Genomic DNA, 27,256 nt, shown 5'->3' with positions numbered 1-27,256 from the left:
GAAAGAGAGATCGCGAGAAGTCGTGAAAGAGAGAGAGAGAGAGAGAGAGAGAGAGAGAGAGAGAGATTCAAAAAGAGAGCAAGATTGGGAGAAATAGAGTTAAAGATAAATAGCGAGAGAGAGAGAGAGAGACTGTTATCGAGACAGAAAGAGAGAAGTAAAGGGAGAAATAGAGATAGAGAGGTACTGAGAGAAAGAGATAAAGGGAGATAGAGATTCTGAGAAAAAGTAGAGAGAGACAGAGAGGGTAGAAAGAGAGAAAGCTTCAGAGAGGTAGAGCGAGATTGGAAGAAATAGAGAGCTAAAGAGAAATAGCAAAAGAGAGAGAGACTGAGAGAAAGAGCAATAGAGAGCACCAAAGAGAGATCGAGAGAGGTAGAGAGAGAGAGAGAGATTGTGAGCTAGTGAGAAAGAGATGTAAAGGGAGAGACATGGATAGAGGTACTGAGAGAAAGAGATACAGATGTGGAGAGAGATTGTGAGAAAAAGAAATAGACAGAGAGAGGAACAAGGTCTACTTTCTTATCCTCATGCCAAATCAAAAGATTATATGTTGTTTCTAATTGGCACAGAATGCATATTATAAGGCATTTGTTTTTCGAACAGAGCGATCTGAGCCACGCAAACTCATAAGTTAAATCTCCTGAAGTGCAGTAATGAAGCAATTGTACTCTCGCGCCGAAGACGCGAGCGCAAACGTGTATTGAAAAGGAGTCGATGTGAGTGCTAAAGGTTCCGCCTCCATGCCAATAAAAGTGGCTGTTATCTTAATGGAACACTCCAGATTGCTTGTAGCCACACATCCGCAAGCCTTCTTAATGTGTACCTGAAGAAATAAATACGTCATCCGACTGACCTTTGCAAGCCGGGAGCATGGATACTTTCCAAAGAGATTTGTATTTATTTTTTTCCCCTCCCCTCTGCAGCTCTGCTTTCATCACACGCTCGCATTTAAAAATGTACGATCTGCTTGGATGTACAAGCGAGAACAAAAACAACAACACACTCCAACTTAAAAAGATGTCTCCGGGGTTCAGCATCCCCGCCGCTGCTTCACGATCGGAGCGCTCGCTGCACTTTCGCAAGTGCTTTGGCTAACGGTAGGGGGGTTCGCGGGGGACGCTTGGTCACGACATGAAGGGATTAGGCCCAGCCGGCAGGTGCGTGCGTAATTACATATGAAAGGAGCTTTAAGTGGAACATCACAATAGCACGTGGAAAGTAGGCCGTCGAGAAGAGACTTCACACAAGTCCTATTTATTCCTCACCCACTTCAAATGTCTAACTTCATTTTTTTTTTTTTTTTTTTTGAAGCTACTCCCGAGGTCACTGCGACTATTTCAAGACTATCAAAAAATAACATGAAACACATGCAACAAAAAACTCTGCTTTGGATTATTTGAAGGAGACATTTTGATTGTTTTTTGTTTTGTCACAATTTAAAACCGTTCTCAGGTTTAATCAAAGCTCAGTGACATTCTTCGACAAAGTACACAAAGTATGAAGATCTACAGACCACTTCATGTCAACTTGTCACACTGGTTCAAATTGGTCAGTTTTTTTTTTTTTTTCCTGTCTCAGCTTTCCATGATCACCAGAGGCATAGCAAGGGCATGTGATGAAGCAAGTTTGCTCGGTGTTGCCGCCGGAAACGTCCGTAGAGATTCTCGTCTCCTTTGCAGGCGATGTTCACTCCTTCGAATGGCGGCATGCTCGAAGCCATCACCGACTAATTTCAATTTAAAGTTAGGTGTGTCAAAATTTAAGTGTTAACTCGGTTAACTCAGTTTTATTTACTTCCTGTTAGCGCCTAGAACTTGCAAGCCAAACTTTGCAGCTGGTGTGAAGACGGACAAACATAGACTATAGGTAGTTTCACTTTCAGTTTTACTTAACGCTCTCAAGTAATTTGCACGCTTTACATAGCCAAATTCATGTAGCATAGACGTCTGCTTCTATGAGGAAAAAAAAAAAAAAAAGATGTTGATCATTTTGTTCAACAGCTGTACGAAGAAAAGAATTCTATTCAAGGATCAAAGAGAGCCATTAGAACAGTGTTGGATTGTAAATATACTTTCTGTTTGATGATTTTTCATTAATTGCAAGATTCTACTCAAGTAAATATCTGTTAGAATCTTGGTATGGAAAAAAAAAAAGTAGAAACAGGAGTAGAAAAATGTGATTAATCACGATTAATTACAGGAAATGATGTGATGAATTAGTTTTTAGACATTTTCACTCCTGGAAGCAGCACATCATCTTCTAGCTGCCATATTACACTTTCTGCAGCGAACACAAACGTCATGCCCGCCTTAATTTTCTCATATGTAGCATGACCGTAGATAAGAAGTTGTGTGGAAAAAGCATTAAATAATTGAACCTTGACGGATTCAGAGCAGCATCTAAATTGCCTGACCAGAAAATGTCCTCTGGCAAAAAAAAAAAAAAAAAAAAGCAGGCACACGTCTCCTTTTGTTGTGATCACCTGATTAGTCTTCCAACACAAACGCCACCATGATATTTGTACACTGTGACACAACTGAAAGCAGAAAGGTTTGATGTTGTGCCTGAAGGTTTTTGGCTTCATTAGCAAACATACACTTTTCAAATTCTTATACTGAATATTATACACATGGCCGCATTTAACACAGCATTCAATGAGGCCCTGCAGACTTTTGCTGGACGGGAAAAAAAAAACAAGATCATCAGCATAGTATGCACTTTGCCATCATGAGTAAGACAATTCAATGCACTAGTAAAGTGATCGTGTCAACAGTTTTCCACTACTTGCTGCGTGACATTTCTGCACACAAGTAGGACAACATTGGCTTACACGTAGGATTGTTACTAGCGAGGCAAAATTGACATCTTTGCACTAGTGAAGCGATAGATGTTAACTCGTATTTTTTTTTTTATGCTACTAGTAATGCTAGTAGCACGCAATCGTCCACGAGGGAAGAGTTCAGTGCGCAAACGGCAACTAGTTTTCATGAGTGGTCAACCGGTTTTGCTGTGATTCAAAATGTTTTTGGCAATTATGATATTAGGGTATAACGGTATGCAACGGTTCCACAGTTACGGTGACTTGAAAAACATTCGTATTCGTATTTTGAGCGTTATTAAAGGGACATTCAGTGATTCCTAGCGCCATCTAGTGGTCAAAGAATATAATTAGAAGCCCGCAGGCGCACGCACACTACGGTGGCTCAGAAAGGCCACATTTCGCCATGGCGACTTGGTAGCCGTTTTGAAGCCCAACGAGTGACGCCGAAAGAGAGAGATGGAATTCGCCGGAGCAGCTAGCAAGAGCGGCTAGCGGGAGTTAGTTGGAGCCATAGGCTGGAGTCGCTAACAAGAGCGGCTAGCGGGAGGAGCTAGTAAACAAACAAAACAAAAAAGCTTGCAAGAGCAAAGCAGAAAGTCACAAGTGACGGGCCCGAATCTCAGGAGTTCGTGACGACCAGCTGTGGAAGGCAAGCTGCGGTCGACTCATTGGGTCCGACGACACTCGATGCAATCCCACCCGGGCTAACTACATGCGCGAAATTGTTCTTTGGGCATCCGTACAGGAAAATGGCAGCGAAACATGGCAGCTGTAAGGTGAGACTACAACCATGTAATATCATTAGCGATTACTAGACCTACGATTATATATAATTAAGAAAAACATTATGTGATACGTTTTGCATATTATTGACAGAGATGAATTATTCATTACTAGATGGCGCTAGGGATCACTGAATGTCCCTTTAATGATGAGAGAAAACCAAATAATTTGAGACGGAGTCACGTTGAAAGTGACAGACGGCTACTGACTCATGCCAAGGAAAGGCTACTAGTTTGCACTAATATACTTCTGAGGCTGCTCCAAATCCGATTCGTCAACCGGCAACATCAGCCGACATCCAGCGATTACTATTCATCGTCGGTCGCTGGGGTAAAAGGGATTCAGGGAAGGTCGCCGTTTGAGAAACTCTTGAAACTGGCTGGGCCAGTCCGTCTCTGGAGGATCGACATTTTTCCTGGAATGTTTTTTTCCGAGTTTTAATTGCGTTTGGCCGCGTTGTGCAATATGCTCCGGAACATAACAGTGGGACGGAAGTCCAGACCGACTCGCTCAAATAAAAAAGGAAGATAATAAAAGATTTCCTCCATTGTGTAATTTCACACTTGATGGGTGGCAAGATGCTCCAGGGACTCATCTACCAGCATCCGAGCAATTAGTCCAAGTCCGTTTTTCATAATGTTTGAAAAGTTTTTTTTTTTTCTGTGTGTGTTTTTGTTCTCAACGTGTGGCTGTTTTGTTTTCTGCGCCCGTCTTTGCAGGTACGGCGACATGGTGCCAAAAACGATCGTGGGGAAGGTGTTCGGCTCCATCTGCTCGCTGAGCGGGGTGCTGGTCATCGCCCTTCCCGTGCCCGTCATCGTGTCGAACTTCAGCCGCATCTACCACCAAAGCCAGAGGGCGGAGAAGCGACGAGCCCAAAGGGTACTCAAATCGCCGTCTGCTCTTGCCTTATCCCCGCAGAACGGTCGCATAACAAAAACCGTACCTGGCAGAATAGACATCTTGTATTGTGTATTGGCTGAGAGTACGTTCCAGTGGGAGCCAGGATGATCTTACGAGCAATAATGTCAGCAGCTTTTCCAATAGCAATGTTTGTATTCTCCCCACCCTGAAAAGTGTTTTTTTTTTTTGCTAAGGCAGAATTTGCTCATGGTAGATCTCAAGCATTTGCCGCTTCCTGGGGGGCTGCCACGGGGAAACAGAGCCAATTAGTCAGACAGCAAAAGGCTAAAACCGAGGTCTGTTTGTTCAAACAGAAAACTCGGCTCGCTAGAATCCGCGCTGCGAAGATTCGGGGCACTAATGCCTATATGCGCTACAAACAAAACGGGCTGCTGATCGACTCACTGGAGGAGGTAACGGGGGGGGACCAAGCGGCGGCTCGGGGAGGGGGGCGGGGCCTCGCTGACGCTTGCATGCCGCTCGTCCAGGGGCAGGGCAACGTCGGGTCTCTTGAGGGGGGGTCATGCCACCGCACTCACAAGGGAGGGAGGTGGGCGGGGGGGAGGGGGGGTCATTCCAGCGCTTCCGTGTGATCGTCCTCTTGCATCGCACCTCTCGGCATCGACATGCTTGGTCAACAGTCTTTCTCTGTCCATGCAGCAGGCGGGCCGGGCAGGCCCACTTCTCGCCTTTGTGGCGGAGAACAGCCATTAACCGTCACCACCGACTCATGAGCCAGCTCTGCATGTCTGTCCAACAGCGTTTGGAGGGGAAGGGAGGGAGGGGGTTGGGGGGTGGAGGGTGGGACAGGCTTCCTGGATAGTGGGTCGCCTCTGGAGGCTGTCTACTCAGCCTGCCATCTCCCTCTAAACTCTGTTTCTGATCCGCTGTGTGTTATTTCTAGAACATTCCCCCGGCTGTAAGCGCAGACTAACACCTTCCATCCCAGAGCCGTGCAGAGCTTCATCCAAAAGTGTGTGTGCGTGGTGTCGTGGTGTTGCTGGTTTTTACGGTTCTGTGCTGTGTTTGGTGCAGTGTGTTCGATCTGTGTCTCGGGCGTGCCACTTGCTGTTGCACTGAGTCGCCCATTTTGGACTTTTCCCAGAAAACAAAACAAAACCATGCATCTGTGGAACATCCTCATGCTCGTAGTCGATTGGCTGCCGTGCTACAGATCAGCATTTGTGTACATCACAGCGCTAGCTGTTGCCTGACGCTCATTGCATCAAACGATCAAGCTCACCCCCCCTCGATGTCCCGACCCGCTCATGAATATGCGCCGTGTCTTCTTGTTTCTTTCACTTTGTGTGCTCCAAGGCCTCCAAGGAGGCTGGACAAGCCCTGGTGGGGAAGTCTGCCAGCCCGCCGTTCGAGAGCCAACATCATCACCTGCTGCACTGCCTGGAGAAGACCACGGTAAGGTCCCACTTTCGTCCACACTTGACTTTCATGCACAATTACAGATACATATTTGTTACATCTTTTTCACTCATTTGTGCCCAAAAACGTATAAATGCGTTCTATTTTAAATGTTTTAAGTATCCCAAAGACGTATTTACACGTTCTTTTTTTTTTTCTTTCTTTTTTTTTAATGTTTTTCTTTCTGCTCGAGCATACAGAAGGCTTTGATACAGCCTGTCAACTGCAGAGAAAGGGTGGGAAAAAAATGGTAGTAATGACAAAAACGGCCAGCAGGTCGCAGCAGAGTATACGAGATCAACCAGGGCCATGTTGAAAAAAAAAAAGCTCAACTACTCATAATTCTAATTAGTGTGGGTGTGAATTGCCTACTACTTGGCGATTCGATTCATATCACGATTCGATACCAATGAATCCCGATATGAATCTAAGTCGATTATTGCAATTTTTTTTTCCCACACAATTTTAGAAAATACTAATCAGTAAACTTGTACATGTGCACTGAGATTTTTATGGAAATGTATTATAACTGTGAGCCACTTTATTTAACAAACAATCTGTTGCAATCTATGTCATGTTTAAACAGCACTAAAAAAAAATATTAAGGCTGAAGTTTTGTTGAATATTTCCATAAAAAAAAAAAAAAAAGTTTAAATATCAATTTGGCCGCATATCGAATCGATTCAAGAATTAATATCGCAATATAATTGCAGAATCGATTTTTTTTTTAACACCCCAACTCATCAGTAACATGTTCTAGTATTTTTTGCTGACTTGAAAAGTGTCTGGTTTCAAACCCGAGCCAAATCATGGGGTAAGTGGACGTTAACTGTTCTTCTATGTCGTTCAGATTGCAGTTGCGCATTCTATTTTTTAAATTTTTTTGGGAAGAGATTTTTATTAGCCTTGTACATTGTAATATTTTGAAATCTACTAAATGATGGAACTTCGGTCCCTTGTATTTTATAAACTAGAAGGTCCTAGAATGAATTCATCTCATAGATCAAGGTACAACTGCATTTACAGTTGTTTTCGGGGGCCAAAAAAAAAAAAAAAGCTGTGAATTTTTCCTCTTTTGTTGACAGAGTTGAAAATAGCTGAGTAAAAAGCAGGTCGTCCATGCAAAGCCGCATCAGTCATGCGGGCCGGATTAACAGTAGCGCCCGCCCGTGATACGACGCGTCACACAAATAGAACTAAAGTGAGTTTTTTCATCCGTGCGCTAAATGTGGAATCTATTCATATGCGGCAGGAGTTTAAAAATAGCTCCGAATGGGGCCGGGGAATATTGCTTCCCACTCCGCCCCGCCTCCACCCTCCCCATCAGCCTCCCCCCCTACACGTCAGCGACATGCTATGATAACATGGCTCCAGCCAGCCAGAAACATTATTCCTGACAAACAAACCGGCACGCTTGATTTTACGCCATGTATAATTTAGAGGCTTAAGAGGCTTTTAAATGTGAGGATGCGACACAAGTTTTACACTTGGCGCAGCTCGACGAGGCCCGGGCGGTAAATCACGGTTCTTTGCTTATTAATGACCTCCGCCGGTCCTCTCCTGCGTGGCACTTGGTGTCGGGACCGCTCCATAAAGGCTTCAATGCCATTGTGATGCACGCACACACATTGGCCCCGAGCGTCTGCTGGTGGCGTTTTTAAGGTCGGATTTACGCTGCAGCTCCGAGCGCGCAATTCCCCGTTTACAGCAATGTCTATATCCCATTTTGTTGACTGTCGAGTTCCATCAGCGGTGGAAGCTAAACAAGTACAAATACGCTGTTACTGGACTTAACTGTTACTGGAGTTAACGCGTTGGCTGCCAGCTGTTTCCAAAGCAGAGTTTCACATCCGCTTTGGAGCATTTTGAATGATATTTGAGAACCTACAGAATATACACATAAGATCCTAACCTACCAAAAGAAACAAGTTTGTTCCGTTTATTAGTATTCAGAAGTAGAACATGGTTGGTTTCACCAAAAACACCAGTTCATGACACCCAAAAACTTGAGAAAACAAGATTTTTAGGAAATGAAACATGGAGAGCAGAAGAATATTTTTGCTTCTGTGATATTTCAAACTACAAAACAACAACAAAAAATGGGACAGTTGTAAAATTCATTTTAATCAACTACAGATGTAACGATATCCAAACATCACGATACGATATGAAGGTCACGATACGATAATTATCACAATATTATGGGGGCTTTGGCGATATTTAAAAAAGATCAGAATATTGTTAAAAAAAAAAAGAGCTCATACTAAAAAAAAAAAAAAAAGCACAATATTGTGCTTTTGTACATAACAGCAATGCATATAAACCACCTACAATCTCTAATAACAATATTGAGGCACTTACTTGCTAATGCAAGCACACATTGATCGCTTCACAAGCAAATTAGGTTCCCCTTCATCTGACAATTAGCATCGATTTTAAACATAGAAGTCCAAAACATCCCTAAAGAAAATTAAATAGCCACTAGAGGGATTTAGATCTGCACAAATGGAAATCAATCTGACTTATTTTTTAGCAGATGTGTTCCTTTTAAATATTGTGAACATGACCACGACGATATTGTGGCAGTTTTAATATCACGATGTCATGATATTGCCCTTAATTAAAAATACAGGCGGATTCAACATGTCACATATGATGGGCCAATTTTAAATATTAAACAGACGTAACGATCAGCCACGAACCATTTTCCATGCAAACCAGGGAGGCAAAATCTTATCAGGCCAATCTTTTGGAGACGTCCAACAATCGGGCCTTCACCAGAAAGAAGTGAAAATGTTGACATTCATTCCGATGATGTTTAGCAGGCTCGAGTGCGCCAAAAGGTTGACAGCGGGTGCGAATGGGGCTCCAAGGTTGCCATGCAGGCCTGGTGGTGGTGGTGCCGCGTTGTTGCCCCCTGCTGACGGAGCCTGAAAGCTGCTGGCGAGCGTGACCTTCAAGTCCTGCTCATTTGTCAACAGGCGTGACGCTGGCGAATGTTTGCACAGATGGCACTTAATGTGGACATCTGTGCCCAATACATTTCTGCTGCCCGCCATGATTCATTTTCCAATTACTAAACTGTATGGCGTTAAATGCCGCTCGCCACTGGCGGGAGCTAACAATAATTCATGACTTGGAGATGCTTCAGGTGTCGGTATTTCACTTGAGCAGTCATTTTTTCTGATGGCTTTCTACTTTCAATCTTTACATATTAAAAAAGATGCGTGTACTTTCAACTTTTGTGTCAAAATAGGCTTGTTACTTTTTTTAGCATTTTTTTTTGTTGTTACTTTGGTTCATACTAGTCGACTTTACTATTCCACAACGATATTTAGAGCATTAGCACTAGTTGCTAACCACACGGTGTTCACGATATCCGTTGTCCGTGAAATTAAACTGTAAAGTGTTCCCTCCCATCTGTGATATTTTGTATTTACAGCACTAAACATTAGGGATGTAACGATACCAAAACATCACGATACGATATCACGATATGAAGGTCACGATACGATAATCACCACGATATTGTGGGGAGGTTGGTGATACAAAAAAAAAAAAAGGTCACGGTCACAGTGTTGCGCACAATCTTGGTCTTTTCTACATTACAGCAGTGCATATAAACAACCTACAATCTCTAATAATCAGAGGTGGCAGATCCAGGTCCAGAAAGTAAAAACCCTGCCACAGTTTGGCTTTAGGTCCTTGCGCTAGCTAGAGAGCTAGCTTGCTCCCTAGCAGGTAACCGAACATCGGCGGAGCTAACTAGGGAGCTTGCTAGCTAGCACCAGGACCTGGTTTTGCCACCTCTGTAATATGTTGTGTATTTAATGTCATTTGTATCATAATCCTTAAACTCCGAATTTTGTAGTCCTGTCACTATGATGCTAGCTAACGAGCTCCCTATCTAGCTCCCCGCTCCTCAGATACCTGAGTGAGCTAGCTAGCTAGCACAAGGGGCTAAAGCCAAACTGTGGCTGGGTTTTTACTTTCTGGGCCTGGATTTCTCATTTCTGCTAATAATCTTTAATTTTGAGGCACTTACATGTTAACGCAAGCACACGTCGAGTTCCTCCAATATGTGGAGGAACTCGACGTGTGCTTGCGTAATATTTAATATTTAATTTTTTAACGTAATATGGTTGTGAACTGAGTCAATACTCAGTTCACAACCATATTACGTGCCCCTTCATCTGACCATTAGCGTAGATTTGAGAAACATATAAAGGGGCAAAACATGCCTTGTGGAAATTAAACTGCACTAAAAAAACTAACCACCAGAGGGTGCAATAATTGCACAAATGGAAATCAACCTGACTTTTTGAACATGTCCTACTTTTACTATCGTGACATGACGACGATATATTGTGGAAAATCTAATATCGCAATATTGCCGTTATCGTTACAACCCTACTAAACATACCATTGACATCAACATCATGAACTAGTCGAAGTCGACTCGTCTTTCATCACATTCGTGTCGACTAAAAAAAATCTGCTGTGCAACCCAAATTGTCAGTTCACAACGTTAGCAACGCTAGGATACGAATTTGATAGCGTGGAGCTAATGCTATCTGCCCCGTAAACAACAACAACATAGGATATGTAATATGCTTTTTTTTTCCTCTTCTTCTCTATCAAACTGACTCTAATAGACACTTTTGTACATTTCAGTCTTTACTTCTTTTTATTTTACACACTTCTGTCCATCCATCCATTTTCTGAACCGCTTGCTCCTCACAAGGGTCGCAGGAAAATTAAAATGGCATTAAGTTTCAATTATACGAGTCCATTAAAAATACTGCAGTACAATACACTACATTAAGCTTCTCTCCCAACAAGCTCCGCCCATGCAAACAGCCTTGAACTTGCATCCATCCTCCAGTCTGCGCAACTTATCAAGCAAACGTCTGTGTTACATCATCTTCCCAAACTTTTTTGTTTTCAAAGCCATGAACGATGCAATACAACAAAAATAACTTACTAAAACCCGTGTAATTAGGTGGGAATGAACCTGCACACAGTCACCTGGCTTACTTATCATGTCTGATGCTGCCTCCTTCCTTCCGCAATGAAGCATTACAGCAATTTGAACACAACAAGCTTACTCGAATGTATCTGGACTTTCCTCACTATTTTCCGAAAAGTGAGTCCAAAATCTGTCAAAAAAAAATCAAACCTTAAAAGGACTACGAAGTCTTTTGGGGGGTTTCTGCAGACATCAATTTTAAGTCCAGAACTACAAAATAAGCTGAAATGTTTTGGCTGTCAAAGAGTGCGATGCGAGTACTTCAGCCACCTCTGGCAATACGACGAAATTGAGTTACAAGCTTGGTCATGAAATGAATTCATCTTGTAAGTCAAAGTTGTGCTTGTAAGTTTACAAACTCTAGTTCATGAGCACCATTGTATGGTGAGAAAACATCCAAAAATTGTCGCAATTATTTTGATATTTTCAGAGGTTGACGTTGACGTGAGTATGAGATGTGCATTTGAATTTTGGTGACAGTTTTCATAGCATTTTGTGTCATTAAGCGACATTTAGCGTTTTACTAGGGGTGTCAGGCGATTAAACTTTTTAATCGTAATTAATCGCATGACTGCAATAGTTAACTAACGATTAATCGCAAATTTTATATCTTTTCTAAATGGACAACAAAATGTAAAATACAATGGTTTTTTTTTACGCCCAAGCCGTAAAGTCCACACTTTGGGTCCTTTTTTCGAGGACCTGTAGCTGCCCAACAAGATGCCTGATGTAAAATACGCAAATTCGAGACTCATACGTCGTAAATTTACAAGAATTACCTCATCTGAAGAATGTATCTTTTTTTTTTTTTTTTTTTTTCCCAAAAATGTAATGAAATGCAGAATCACAAATAAGAGGCATAACGTGCCGATTATTCCTTTCCTTTCAGAACCACGAGTTTGTGGACGAGCAGACGTTCCAGGCCAACTGCATGGAGATCTCGGTGATCAAAAAGTCGGGCTCGCGCTCGTCGTCGCTCTCGTCGTCGTCGTCGCCGCACGGCCTGGGCTCGTGCTGCTCGCGGCGCCACAGGAAGAAGAACAGCTTCAGCCTGCCCAGCACAAACAACCAGGAGCTCAGCACCATCCAGATCCGAGAGAGGCCCGTGGCCAACAGGTAGGGAGGGAGGGAGGGAAGCGCTTTGATTGATTTTGATCCTCGTCCTGCTTTTAAAATCGCGGCGCACGTGCAGCGGGACGTCCAAAAAATGGTGGACCATCAAGTGAGATTGTTGGGTCCCGGTGGTTGTTTTGTATGAGCAAAAAGATGGGCTACACACACCAGGATAATGACTACACTTTTCTCTCAGTTTCTTTCTCTTTTTCTTTTTTTTTTTGTCTCTTCAAATGTCAATCACACAGCCAGATTATTTTTTTCCTGGTTACAAGTTGGAAATTGTTAGCTTACAAACACTATGCCAACTCCTATTTGTCCTTTTGGGGACAATAGGAAAGTATCTTAAAAAAAAAAACTTTTTCTTGTACAGTTTTACCCCCTCCCACACTTTCCAAACATATTTCAGCTAATTCAACCGTATTCCTTAGCCCTAACAAAAGGTATTAACAGAAGCTAAAACCAAATCAAGATTATATTTTTGAACACCAAAACGTTCAACTAAAGCAGCTCATTTTGTCCGACAAAAGTCAAATATCTTAATTAGAATGGCACAATATATAAAAAAAATATTGATATCGCGTTTTTGGCCTATGCAATATGCATATCGCAATGACGTACAATAAGTTTGATGTGGAATTTTATGCTTTTATCTGAATTTGACCAGTCAGACGGTCCGGTTTGCCTGTTTGACATTTATTAAACATGACAAAAAAGGAGAGAAGACAGTTCAAAGCTTGAGAGGAACTGAGTGATACAATTCACTCCTGCACTCTCTAAAGATTCCCCTCCTCACCCTCTCTTTTTATTTGGTTTCCACGCCCCTAGTTCCGTGGGTGTTCCAACCCTAATCATGCAAATGCAAAACATGGTTGGAACACAGTGTACTTAAAGAGATACTTCACTTATTTAGCCCATTATAGCAATAAAAAGTTCATATTTTGTCTATAATTGAGTTGATACTTTCATTATTTTTCACGTACAATTAGTATCTTTAAAAACACATTTTGCAACTTGCTATTGACTGAAAATGACATCACAAGGGCTCAGGTAACCAATCACAGCTCACCTGTTTTCTAGGTTTGCTCATGTGACATTCACAAGCTGAGCTGTGATTGGTTACCCGAGCCCTTTGTGATGTCATTTTCAGTCGACAGCAAAATGTGTTTTTAAAGGTACTAATTGTACATGAAAAATAATGAAAATATCACATTTATTATAGGAAAACTATAAATATTTGACTGCCAAAAATGGCTAAATAAGTGAAGTATCCCTCAAACGTCATTTACAAGTACATGGAGATGGTCACAGCATTATTCGTAGAGGAGAAAGAAAACATACGTGTGAGAATAGTGAGTATAGTTTAGTTGTCTTTCTAATGCCTTGAAAGCTCCAAAATGCGACGTGTTATTCTTCATTCAATCCATATTTTGACTTTTCTTCACTCCACAGTCAAGTCTGGTCCCCGTAACACGCCGCATTCCCTCCCGAGATCGACAGATTGCCGTTCGTCGTCAACTCCATGGCCGATAAGCAAAGAAATAATATACACGCATGTAACTGACACTGATACTGTAGCTGCATGTGTTAAGAAAAATGTCTTGCATGTCCTGATAGCGCACCAGGTGAGTGAGATAATTGGCTTCACAGCCGATCCATTCGTTGCGGTGTGCAAACTCGTTTGCTCGTTTATGCCGGCGTGTGAAGATAGCAAAGTCGGCGTGAGAAGTTCCATTCTCGCATGCGGACCGAAAACAAAACACATCCGCTGAATGACAAATACTTTGTCCGCATGTATTCAGACGCTTATCTCGCCGTATCATTACATATGAGTATTTCCCCTCTTTGCAGGGTGGCACTACAGACGGTTAGCAAAGGTGGAAAAGAGTGAAAAGGGTCATGTTTAGATTGTAACTGGATGGACATCATTTGAGGCATTACAAAATAATCGCATATGATGTATGTTGCACCGAGAGTTTAAAACAAATCAACTATCATCTGCAGTGATAATCATGAAGACATTCTACATGAAAATGATGCACCGCTAAACATTAATCCATCAAATTACGTTTTGGGGGTCATTATGTTATCATATGGCCACATACTGGCAAAGTAAGAATAACAGACAGTATTGGGATAGGTCTAATAAATAAATAGATAAATAAATGAATAAATAGACAAATAGATAAATAAATTTAAAAAATAAATAAATAAATAGACAAATAGATTAATAGATAAATAAATAAATAAAAACAAAGTAAATAAATAAATAAATACATGAATAAATAGACAAATAGATAAATAAATTAAAAAAATAAATAAATAGACAAATAGATTAATAGATAAATAAATTAAATAAATAAATAAATAAATAAATGAATAAATAGACAAATAGATAAATAAATTTAAAAAATAAATAAATAGACAAATAGATTAATAGATAAATAAATAAATAAAAACTAAATAAATAAATAAATATAAAACTATTACCATTTAATCACCAAATTGTTCAACCAATCACACAAATTTGTTTAATTAAAGTTCACCAGCTTAATGCCAATAAAAATGTCAAACACCAGAAATTAGCATAGGTGCAACACATGAACAGTGCATACAAAAAAAGATCTTTCGATCTGTCTGCATTCTGACATACGTATCCAGTAAAAGCCAGTTCAGGCCGCACATTCTCACATGGGGAGGCTGAGCCGTTCGCGGCCTAGACAGTATAAGTGCAGGGACGATTCTGAACAGATCAGTTCCTCTTCCGCAGCTGTGTACTCCATCTTTCTGGCATCCCGTAAATATTTCAAATGAGAACATGCAGTCTTTTGGTTATTACTATTAGTATGATATCGTGAGCATTAAGATACAAGAAGCAGTGAAAGTTGCCACCCCGAACTTTACATTTGCGTCTTGCGCTTGTCTCCCTTTGGCCCAGCCGCTCCAGCCTGAACGCCAAACTGGACGAGACGGTGCCCTTGAAATGCGAGCAGGCTTACGTCAGCCCCTGCATGGTCAGCCTGGCCGCCCCGCTGGCGGCGACCTCGCCCGACGCCGACGGCTCGTCAGGCACCGCCTCGGCGTACTCTCACAGCAACATTGTGCGAGTATCCGCCTTGTAGACGACCCCATCCCCCCTCCCCCACCTGGACCCCCCCCCCCCTCCTCCCTCTATGCTCAAGGAGACAGGGACCAGCGAGCATGAACCTGCCAAAAAAAAGCCCGGAGGGGATTACGAGATGATGATTTGTTTCCGAGCGATGATCTCATCTGATGTCAAACTCTCTCAGCATGATTATTATTATTTTTTTTATTTATTTTATTTTTTTTTAAAAGGAGTCGACAAGACATGGACGATGAGAGCCAGAAGCGACCAGCACATCTTGTCCCATTAAAGCACAGCACAGCCGAAGGAACACGTGGGTATCATCGTTGCCTAAACTGAGAAATATTTTATTTTGGAATATGTTTGTTGCAGTGTTTTTTTTTTGTTTTTGTTTTTTTCTTTTGTTTTTGTTTTTTTTGAGAGGGCGGGGGACCTCTGATGACAAAGCACACCCGTTCATTCCCCTCCCTGTGAAGGCCATTTTTCGTGGCTCGTGGTACCTTGATTTACTTGGTCCAACACATACAAAAAAAATAATAATAATAATTTTAAAGTCATTCAGTGCCATTGACGAATATAGACGTCAAATTTATTTTAAATGGGCTGGAAGTGAATGAGTTCATATTTGGGTAAATAAAAGCAAAAAATGTTTCCATTTCCATGAACAAAATATAGAATATTTTGTAGAGAAGAAACTCTGTAGTTTAAATAAGTAAATAAAAGTGAACTTTTTTTTTTCTTTTTTGCTTTAATTCGTGGTAAGTCACAGTGTCCCGATTTATCGGTTTATCCCTAGCGGAAACCCTGAATATTTTTTAAAGTGTTTTCAAGTGTGTCGCAGCAGTACAAATATGAATACATTCTTATTACAGCCCCCGACCGATGGTCTCTATATCGAGGATGTGTCCAGAACGCGAAATAAACGACGGATTTCCCTGGTAAGTCAAGGTACCACTGAAAGCATCCCATCCAGTATTTGGAATTGTTTTTCACACTTCCAGCACTCTTGTAAATCCACACAACGTGCATCCTGCAATTGAAACTTGTTGTGAGCCGACACAAACTTGCGCTCGTCCAGATCGAGTTTGCAGTTTGCATCCTGGCATCTTTTTTTATGCAACAAAGTGAACGTTGTGAGAGCCACCCCACCAAATAAGAACCCGCATCCTAGGTCATAAGGTCAAATATAAGCAACCCTTAACTCACCTGGAAGGAGTTGGGAAAAAGTTCTTCTGTGTGAATTGTCATTTTGTTCCCGAGCAAGACTGGATAGATTTCACTGTGTTCAATTAAATTAAGGCCCATTTTGTACATTTTTCATACCTGTAAATATCTCCAGGACAACTCGATTGATGGGGAATTTCTAGATTTAGTTTGCTTTTGGACAGTGGTGGGCGTTCTCTTTCTGTCTGTTGACTCATGGCTGGATTAAGGATTTGCATGCCGTCATTGCAAAATTCGGTTCTATTAAAAGTTTGTCTCTGCTTCCATGTCGGTGGCTTGTCTGTCGATGGGGGGGAAAAAAAAAAAACCCAACACAATCGGATGTCAAATTCTGCAACACTTTTTTGGGGGGTTTTATGAAACGCAAGACTAACGATATGGGGTGTCCCTCAAAAAAAAGAAAAAAAGAAAAAGAAATGGACATCATTGAAATGTGAATATTTGGGAATGTAGGAATTTTTGGAAAACTAACAGTTTTAAAAGATTAACTGCAAATGTATTGCACTTTAAATACAACTGAACTGTAATTATCAAATGTTCAGTAGCAGATGTTGAGTCTGTTTTAACATGATACACAGTTTGAACATTTAATTCAGTGATTAAATCGTGTACCACTAGAGGGCCCCAGCGAACCATCAGCAGAATCGAACCTTTGTTCTCGAACCGTGGCCACTTTGAATTCCTTTTTCTTCACTGCACAAAAGGGTTTCATACAAGCCCAAGTCTTGAAAATTGTTGGTTAATTTCTTTTGTTTGTTTTCTATCCGATTGCATCATTTTTGAAATTTTGAACGAGGGAGCAATTCCATGTAATGACCTGATTTTCCGACAGAGGTGTTTTAATGGCTTATGGCACTCCTGTGAAGCGAATGAGTGACGCAATTTCCATTTCGAGTAGCGATAGCCTCTGCTGAACTAGAATTGAAGAAATTAAGAAATGGAAGCTCCCTCTGCTGGATGGCTATACAACTACATGTATAAGGGGGGAAAATAATTTGAATACAACTGAAAATATTCATTTGAGGATGTTCCACATTGTGCAAAACAAAATCCGAAGGGTTCAAAAGTTGACAACTGCAATAAAAGTGATACCAGTGTAGCACAGTGAGGAATTTTGAAATGCTAGAAACAAAAATTGTCACAAAATATCATTTTTCAGCAATGCAATTTTAGAGCTTATGAATGATCTGCCTTGGAGACAGTCACAAGAAGGTGTCATGCCACGTTACCTAGTCTATTAAAAAAACTTTTTTTAAACACGATGTTACACAGGATGAGCACATGTATCAAATTGCTGCTCACTTGCGACAAGTTACATCAAACAAATCAAGGATTTTATGAACTTCATGTTGTGCTTTTAGCTCTCTCCCAAATTGTGAACGCCATAAAAACTACCTAACGTGCAAACCCCTCTTTTTTTTTTCTTTTTTTTTTTTTTTTTTTTTTTCTCTTCTCTGATGGTCTCCACCACTTTCGCAACAATTTCCAACAGTCCACGCAATCTGCAAGAGCGAGCGAACCTGCAATTTGGGATCTCATTAAATGCAGGCCCGTTGTCAATAGGTGGCCAAAAAAAAACAAAAAACGGGCGCTAACGAGCCAAAAGGTTGCTCAAATCGAACAAGGCCCGAGGGTTGACACGCACGAGAGCGGATTATTTTCTAATAATAATAATAACTAGGTGCTGCTGGAGAACATGTTTGGACCCGAGCGGCCCAGCGGGTGGTCCGGGCCTCGGGGGTCTCTGGAGGTGCGCCAGGCTGCTTACGTCGATGCCGGCGCGTTTTTTTTTTTTCGTCAGCTTGTTTTTCAGTCGAGAAAACTCGGCGCGGAAGTGCGGGTTGACGGCGGCGTACGTTATTGGGTTACTCAGTGATGCGATGCAGGCGATGGACACCGACAGGATCTTCACTTCGTGCGCGCTCGCGTTCGGCAGCACACAAGAAAGAACGACGTCGCTTCAAAGTCGTTTGTGTTGATTTCAAATGTGACTCAAAGCGGACGTTTGATGGAATGTTGTTCAATGCAAGAACAAAACTTCACACGCACGCACAAAAGTGGGAGATGGTATAAATATCTCCAAACGGCAAACGTGAAATTAAATCAGTTTGACTACAAGTGGATGTTATCTGAAATGATGTGAAAACACAATTGTGTTTACATTTGCACATCCAAGACATTGCATTAGGAACAGAAGCTGAGACTTAAGACGGATGGATGGACGGATGATGCATGGATGGAAAAATGGATGGATGGAAAAACAGAAGGATGGATGGATGAATGAATGAATCGGGCATGTAGAGACTGATGAAGATGAATGGATAGAAGGAATGCATAATGAATGGATGATGGATAAAAGGGTGAATTGATGAATGGTGAATGGACAGAAGAACAAATAATAGATGGATAACATAAGTATTGACAAATAAATTATGAATGAATGAATGAATGATGCATGTAGAGACCATTGAATGGATGGATTAAACAAAGGATAGCTGGAGTGATGGATGGATGGATGAATGGATAATGGCCAGAAGAACAAATGGATGAAGGGATGACAGAAATATTGATGACTAAAGTATGGCTGAACAGACAGACAGACATACTGCTCGGAAGGTAGACAAAGTAGACAGACGGACGAGCACAAAGAGGACAAACGTTTCCACCTGGACGTCGCACAACCCCCGGCGACCTCTCCCGCCAGGCAGAAGCAGGACGCCAAGAAGCACGGGACAGTCGCAGGCGCACCGCAGCGCCAGCTTGACCAGCAGGCCGTTGGTCCACGTGCGCAGGCGCTTGTGCCGGCACGCGGCCAGGACGACGGAGGCGTTGGCCGCCGGCCCCGTGGCGGTCAGGATCAAGCAGTTGGCCACCAGGAAGGCGGCCCGGATGCGCTCGGCGCTCGCCGTGACGTTCCCAATCGGGACTTGGCATCGCTTCGACGTGTTCGCTTGGCCGTCGTGTGCCGTACGACGAACGCGCGTCCTCTCTTGGCAGGCAGGCGATGCTTGCGAACGCGTCAGGCCCATTTTCATGATCGCTCCCGACGGCACCGCCGGGCCACGCGGGACTTCTCGGCGTTCACATCAATTAAATCCGCAGGAGGGGGGAAAAACAAAACAAAAATGGCTGCTAATTGAAGAGCTTACATTGCTTTTTAATCTTCAGGCCTTTTTTTTCTACTACCTACATAAAAAATATGATTACAACATAATTCAAACATAATAAAAGAATGTAGTGGTGCAGGAGGATTTATCCTGTACATACAAATCAAGTATATGGCTTCTACTTGAACACAAGCGTACTGTACTTAACCCACGCTGAGCGCAAACAGAACCTGTGATGATTTGCAGTAGCCAATTCCATTTGATACATATTGGCACTAAAGCTTTTACTAGCAAGCGAGCTAGCACTAGAGGCTAAAGCCAAAATGTGGCACGGTTTTTACTTCCTGTAAACATTTCCGCGGAAATTTGGGATGTGACTGCCGACTCTTGCAAGGTGGAAAACCGCATGCACTGAACAGTTTGCCAAATGTTGGTGTACTTTACCTCTCAATCAGTCAGCAAGCTAACATTAGCATGCTAAGTTAGCATTAGCATGCTAAAGTAGCATTAGCATTACTATGCTAACTTAACATTAGCATTAATATGCTAACTTGGCATTAGCATGGTAACTTTTGATCTTGTAGGTCAATTCTGGGTCACTTCCTGTTGAAATCAGGTCACTTCCTGTGTATTTTGGGTCCGTTCTGGGTCACTTCTTGGATTTGCCACCTCTGCTTTATACACTATGTATGAATGAAGAAATCAAATCAAAAGTTTTCGGACAATTGTGGATAAGATGGCATAATTCTTTTTCCAATGAGTATTTCTTCTCAAATAACCAAAACCTTCAGTTCAACTTGCTTTCCCGCCCCCCAAATGCTCTTGTGCAATTTTAATAGCGTGGCCGGCGAACAGCTGCCCATCCCATTTGGCCGCGCAAAGGTGAGAAGCTGGGCCAGATGGGACTTTGCGGAGCGGTCCGAGGTAATGAAGGCGAGCCGGGCTGGAGGATTTACGGCGTGACATTGCGTAATCCTGTTTGCCGATAAAGTGTGAAATGCTCTTTGCTTCCGACGCGAAGCTTACCGACTCGACGGCAAATCTGGGATTAGATCAACTCATTGTATTATTTCCTCCCGTCCCGTCTGGAATATTACGCGTTCGTCGCAAAAGTCGCGTCGTGTGACATTCGCGCAGGCGGGAAGAGTAGCTAAGAATTGTAACTCAAATAAGGATATTGTTCGTTTTGAAGAAAATGATTTAAGTAAAAACATGTGTAACAATTTAAAACATGCAGGCTCAATCAACGCGTGCTCAATTTACCTGTTAATATTTTCTATTTTAAAAAAAAAGAAATAATCACCTGTTGTCTGAGTTTGATCATGTGATGTGAGCCAACTGAGCTATGATTGGTCCTAACCTGTTTTCTGAGCACGCATAATGCCATCTTCAGTCAAGTGGCAAAATGTGTTTTTAAAAATATCAGTGGTACATAAAAAAACAAAAAAGAATGAAGTTATCACTTTAATTACGGGCAAAATGTGAATTTCTTACTGCTGAAAATGGTTAAAGCCACTTTGAAGTGGGCAAGGAGACAAAAGTCATTTATTTAAATGGGATAAAGAGTCAAACAACAAATACAAAATGAGAACAACGTAAAGGGAGCTGCTATATGCCACAAATTCCACTTCACATTTCATTGGCAAAAAAAAAATTTATTTACATTTTTGGATGATGGAATTTAACTCATTTGCTCCCAATAACGTGTAAATCCGTTTTTTTTAAACGTTTTAAGTGTCCCAAAGACGTATTTAAACGTTTTTTTTGTTTTTTTTATGCTAGAGCATACAGAAGGCTTTGATGCAGCCTCTCAACTGCAAAGAACGGTTGCAGAAATGGTAGTTATTACACAAACGGCCAGCAGGTGGCAGCAGAGCAAAGGAGATCAACCAGGGCCATGTAGAAAAAAGCTCAGTTACTTACAATTTTTAATAGATTTGTGAAAACTGATGAAACTTAGCTCTCTTCTAATGCTAATTGCTGCAAAACTGTAACAGATAGAAACATACTTTTTTTTTCCTGATGAAAGAAGAGACTTTCATCTTCCTTTTGATATGTTCCATGCTTTTATAGCAATAGAACACAATATTCTGTGGGCCTTGCAAAATCAGTCAAAATTCAGTAAAACAGCCGGGAGTGAACGGGATTGCGAAATGTGAAAATGGCGGCGAGTGAATGAGTTAATTCCAAGCTTGGTACCGTAACAATTACAACGTGATCAAGGTAACGCTATATTATCATTATTGTTATGCTTACATACCATTATCAACTTAGTCAAATTTGGTGTCAGTGTACCTAATGAAGTGGCCACCTTGTGGTGTCTATGGCGACGGTCACGGAGAAGAAAAAAAAGTGAGGAGAACAACACTCAGCCTGTCTTGGATTGCTTGAGTGTGCGGCAGAAGGAGTCCTCTTGCTTCCTTTGTCCTCCTTCTGCTCCTCAGCTGTCAATCTCCCTGTCCAGACCCCCGCGGCGGCGATGGCGTCTGTGGCGGTTGATTTTGTCGCGATTGGGTTGTCACAGAGGTAGCACCTTTTTGTGCCTGTTGATCCTGCCGGAGCAGCTGGGCCGGCGCCTCCTGCCGATGGGCTGCATGCTGACGCTGACCACGGCGGCGGTCCCGCGGGGGCTGCGGCGGCCGCAGGAGAGCGTCTCCAGGGCGGCGTCTCGAAACTGACGGGACAGACGAGAAATGATGATGTTACGCGCATGCCGGGCCAGTTGGTGGCGCTGTGACTTAGTGAAGAAACAGCACGCAGATGGAAAAAAAACAAAAAAAACTGCTTCTCCTCCAAAAGTGAATTTTGACATTGATAAATGTTACTCTCAAAAAGTGGAATTTTAGGATAAGCCTAAAATGCTTAACTTAATTCAACCTGCTGGAAACTTTTGAATATCCAACTGTTCAGTGTTTCAGCAGTTTTTCTCTACAGCAAAATTCACTTTCACAGTGACTTCAATTTTAGTTTTTGTGAGCCCTCCAGTATCAGCTCAGTGGCCACTTCCTGTTTGACAGTGATGAACTGTTGGTCAGCTGTTAGGTGTCGTCTTGATCTCAAAATATAAACAAAATGGCTTTTTGAACAGCATTTTTTTTTTTTTTTTTTTATTGAACCGAGAAATTTATAGGCATATTCATGGATCAAATACCTGTTATGAATTTCTGCCATATTTGTTTAAAAAAACATTTCTAGGCCCGACGACTTTAGGTAAGCCACGGTGGCTTGAGAAAAAATGTTTTTTTGTTTTGTTTTGTTATGTTTTAAGTGTGATGTTTGCACGATCAAAGCAGTCAAATTGTAGATACTGAAATGCAATTTATTCCATTACACAAAATGTCACTTTCTACCATCAGAAATCGGTCTTATAGGGGAAAAGCGGTGGCACAGTTTCTTTAAAATACCATCTTACATGATCAAAACAGTCAAATCACAATTACTGTAATTGTATTTATTAAAGGAAAAAGCAACAACATTTGCGTTTGGCTTGAATGGTGCCCCGTGTGAGGCCAAATTTTGAAGTAACACTTCCAAGAATGTTGCGGGTCATTTTGTAAAGTAAGGTTATGAATTTTATTGTTAAATGAGTTGTTTTCCTCCATAGTTGTAGTAGTGGTCCTGAGTGTTTTATATAGTTATGTAACATGCTATGATTTTGTTTCTATCATGTCTATCAGGTCATGCTTGTAAGAGTTGCCCGGTGCTGCCGCACGTGCTGCTCATACCATAATTCATAGTCAAATTTTAAGTAGTACAATTTTGTTTAGCTAGCAACAGAAATCTACTTCGTAGGAGAGAGCAGGAGGCGAACCAGTTTGAGAACAAAACAACAAAAACTTGATTCGCCAACTGCTGCTGTGGCAAAGGAAAAAGCTGATTGAATTGTTCGATCCTTTCGGGAGTCTGGACTTTCACCTGCTTGTTGGAGAGGAAGTAGATGATGGGGTTGTACACGGGGCTGGTCTTGGCAAAGTACATGGGCATGGTGGCCAGCAACGGGGGGATGTTGAGCTGCGGGCGCAGCACCACCACCACGGACAGAGCCGTGTAGGGCAGCCAGCACGCAAAGAACGCTACGATCATGGCCAGGACCATCATGGCGGCGTGGTCCGTCTCCTTCTGCAAAGAGTGGCCAACCTGCAGCTCCACACTCGTGTTCAACTGAAAAAGGAAAACACCCGAGTCGACCATTTCGGTTCGGCAACTTTGCTTTTTTTGTGCCGTACCTTCCGCACCGACGCGAGCACTTTGGAGTAGCAGTAGATGATGACGGCCACGGGGAAGATGAAGCATATGAGCGTGTAGAGGGTGAGATAGCTGTAGTTGCTCCACGACCTCTCCTCCCAGGACAAGGAGCAGGACGTCTGCACGCCCTCGGGGCTGTACCCGCTCCATCCCAACAGCGGCGCGACGGCCCAGAACAGGCCGAAGAGCCAGACGGCGACGAGTCCCCTGACACTGCGTCTCATGTCCAGCTTGCGGCCGGCGCAGGGCTCGCACGCCACCTTGTAACGCTCGTACGACAGCAGGGTCAGCGTGCACAGCGACACCAGGCCTGCGGAGAGGTGCGGCAGATGCTCGCGTTTGTAATGGAACAAGACGACAAATGCTTTTTGGTTTGTTATTACCAAACAAATGTTTGTTGATGGAAACCTGAATGGCGCATCACGATAAAGGGGAACATTTCTGCTGCTTTGAAGGTCCCAATAAGCACGACGGGGCCCGTGACTGGAAAAACTCTGGAACTGCCAGAACTCTTCCTAGGTTGGCCACAACTTCATGATTGTGTTAAAAATCCATCCATCCATCCATTTTCCTGACCGCTTATTCCTCACAAGGGTCGCAGGGGGTGCTGGCGCCTATCTCAGCTGGCTCTGGGCAGTAGGCGGGGGACACCCTGGACTGGTTGCCAGCCAATCACAGGGCACACAGAGACCAACAACCATCCACACTCACAAGCACTTTAGGGACAATTCGGAGCATCCAATCAACCTGCCATGCATGTCTTTGGAATGTGGGAGGAGACCGGAGCACCCGGAGAAGACCCACGCGGGCACGGGGAGAACATGCAAACTCCACCCAGGAAGGCCGGAGCCTGGATTCGAACCGGAGTCCTCAGAACTGGGAGGCGGACGTGCTAACCACTCGAACACCGTGCCGCCGTTTTAAAAATCACATTTTAAATATTTTTGTTTGAAGCCTGAAATGTGGCAAAACGATCAAAAAGTTCAAGGGGGCTAATACTTTTGCAAGGCACCGTACAGATTTAATATCCTATATTTCTTTAACTCATTCACTGCCATTGACGGAAAAAGACGTCAAATGATGCATTTTTTTCTGGTCTGGCAATGAATGTGTTAATAAATAACTAAAAAAAATAAATAAATCAAAGTGGCCCTTGCAGCTTTCTATTTTTCTGTATGTGGCCCTCAGAGGAAAAAGTTTGAACACCCCTGCTGTACATTATATCAACAATTTATAATTGCTTCGTTGATTTTTACCATGTTTAACTCATTCACTGCCATTGACGGAAAAAGACGTCAAATGATGCATTTTTTTTTCTGGTCTGGCAATGAATGTGTTAATGGACCATATCCACATCATATCGAATGTACACTTCTCTCGTACAAAATGTTTCATGGCTATACTACAGGGAGTCTTCGAGTTGACCGACGTACGCGACCTACGACGTTTCAACATTTTCCACAACAACTACACCATTTTAAAGTTATTTAAAGTTGCGTTGTTGTTACTTCCAGAAACGGGCGTCCATTGAGCGGGTCGGCTCGCCACCTGGCGCGTCACATTTCCGTGTTTAGGTTTCCGTTAGCTGCGCTTTACCGTCCGTCAGCAATGAACGCAAACACAAAATATTGGTTCCGCCTCGCGCAAATGTGTGTGTGTGTTTTTTTTTTAATTACCGTACAAACTTTCGGACTTTTAACGGTGAAATCCGGGTTACATCGCCAGCATAGGAACGGAACTCAAGGACTTCCTGTTCTCAACATTGGAAACATATCGCGCTTAAATGGTGTGCTACAAAAGATGTGCATAGACATTATACATTTGCGAGCCAGCGCCGATATCCGCGCACACTCACCAAAGTAGTTGACGGCAAAACCCTGGAAGACGCAGGCGGCGCGTCCGATGAAGAATGACCCGTGGTAGTTGGTGACGGTGACCACCAGGGAGCCGCACAGGCCGATCATCAGGTCGGACACGGCCAGGCTGAGGATGAAGACGTTGATGGGGTGCAGGAGGCGGCGGTTCCTCAGCGACACGGTGATCACCAGGCCGTTGTTGAACACCGTCAGCGCCGTGTTGATACACATGAGGACGGCCAGGACGCTGTAGCCCACGCGGGGGAAGACGGTGGGCGCCTCGGCGGGCCCCGGGCCCCACTCCGTGCCGTTGGCGTCCATGGTTGCGAGTGCGCTCGGCTCCTCGAGCCGCTCCGTCTTATCCTTTCCGATCCGCCGCGCAATATGACAAATTGGATCCTAACAGGATTTGGACGGAGATTCTGTCGCATGAAATCTGTAAGCTATAATGCTAATTGGAAAGTTGAGCCATTCGAACAATAGGCTCCCTAAAACTGATTGGCAGGACGCCATTTTGTTGACGTGATGTGCATTGTGGGACCAGTCCCGCGCCAGACTGGAATAAACCGATGGTGGGCCGCGGTGGGACTTCAGAGAACATGATTATTTTTTTCACCATAAGAGAATAAAGTGTAATTGCACATCCACTACAGTAGGTGGCATTGCTGGAGAGTGTGCAAATCGTATTTGCTCCTCTGCAGAAGTGTATTGACAACAATTTTACAGACAAATAATACTATTATTATTTTGGTTATTTCAAAGTACACGCGATGGTGACCGAGTCGCAGCGGAGGTTTTAGGGGGGCGCAATCTATTTTCTTCTTCCTGAGGGGGCATAACAAAAAATAATTGAGAAGCACTGACTCAATGTGACACTTCTCTCAACTATTCCGGTTTGTTTGTACTTTTTAACTCTCTGACCGCCAAAAACGTTTAATACCGATTAGTAAAATCACGACGTATGCGGCCAGAAACGGTAAATGACGTCAACTACGTTTTTTTAATTTTTTTTTTTATAATCAATGGAAAGTGCAACATCTAAGTGCAGCGCTTCCTGGTCAATGGGTTGTGGAATCAAAAACACCTACTAACTATGGCCAGCAGATGGCAGCATTGTGTCTCTTTTCAATGGGCTGCCGCTCTATGGAATTACAATTAAACATGATGGAATCTTGATGAAATCGAACGTTTTCAAGGATGACGTGAATGATCAAAGTTTTTGTCACATTAAACCTAATTCACAGAGCGTCACTGGACAAAAAAATATTAGCTTCAAAGTCACTGTTGTGGAGAAAATGTATCTTTTCACAAAAAGCTTGTTTTCTCATTTTTCCCTTTCCGCTCAATGTCACTCAAATGACCTGATTTTCAAATGGCGATTACTAAAGAACGGAATAAGGTAGAAACATACTTTTTTTTTTCTAATGAAAGAATATAATGCGATCTTTATTTGGTACCCACATTGTATATGTAGTAAAAGTACATAATATTCTGTTTGCCTTGAAAGATGAGTTAAATTGCTCGAAATCGGCTGGCACTGCGTTTTTTTGTTTTTGTTTCGCTGTTTTTTTTTTTTTATAACGTGTGGCAGTAAAAGAGTTAAACAACTTGTCCGATTCTCTGACACTCCCATTTTCAGAAATACTA

General features: G+C 42.6%; 2 protein-coding genes across 7 annotated transcripts in view; one reads left to right on the top strand and one right to left on the bottom strand.

The window, feature by feature from the left end:
- Window positions 1-16,667, top strand: part of kcnd2 (potassium voltage-gated channel, Shal-related subfamily, member 2) — a 73,982-nt gene extending 57,315 nt beyond the window's left edge. The window contains exons 3-9 of one of the 6 annotated variants that reach the window (XR_013282918.1): window positions 4,327-4,489; window positions 4,825-4,923; window positions 5,828-5,926; window positions 11,848-12,074; window positions 15,010-15,172; window positions 15,408-15,490; window positions 16,050-16,667. Coding sequence is in view for 4 of the 6 variants with exons in the window: in XM_077517672.1 (XP_077373798.1) it covers window positions 4,327-4,489; window positions 4,825-4,923; window positions 5,828-5,926; window positions 11,848-12,074; window positions 15,010-15,172; window positions 15,408-15,431 (775 nt within the window). In the remaining 2 variants the exon portion in view is untranslated. Of the gene's footprint in view, window positions 1-4,326; window positions 4,490-4,824; window positions 4,924-5,827; window positions 5,927-11,847; window positions 12,075-15,009 lie in introns of all 6 variants that reach the window. The other 5 variants (XR_013282919.1, XM_077517672.1, XM_077517674.1 and 2 more) reach the window with 5 other exon arrangements.
- Window positions 16,668-21,274: 4,607 nt separating this feature from the next.
- Window positions 21,275-27,137, bottom strand: parietopsin. Its single transcript, XM_077517670.1, has 4 exons — window positions 25,609-27,137; window positions 23,735-24,063; window positions 23,424-23,669; window positions 21,275-22,182 (listed from the first exon to the last, which is right to left on the bottom strand). The coding sequence occupies exons 1-4, from the start codon at window positions 25,928-25,930 to the stop codon at window positions 22,027-22,029; spliced, it is 1,053 nt and encodes a 350-aa protein (XP_077373796.1). The 5' UTR covers window positions 25,931-27,137; the 3' UTR covers window positions 21,275-22,026.
- Between the last annotated feature and the right edge of the window lie 119 nt (window positions 27,138-27,256).

This window comes from Festucalex cinctus, chromosome 3 (assembly GCF_051991245.1).
Source record: "Festucalex cinctus isolate MCC-2025b chromosome 3, RoL_Fcin_1.0, whole genome shotgun sequence".
NCBI classification, from domain to species: Eukaryota; Metazoa; Chordata; class Actinopteri; order Syngnathiformes; family Syngnathidae; genus Festucalex; species Festucalex cinctus.
This window is presented reverse-complemented; position numbering and strand designations above follow the sequence as displayed.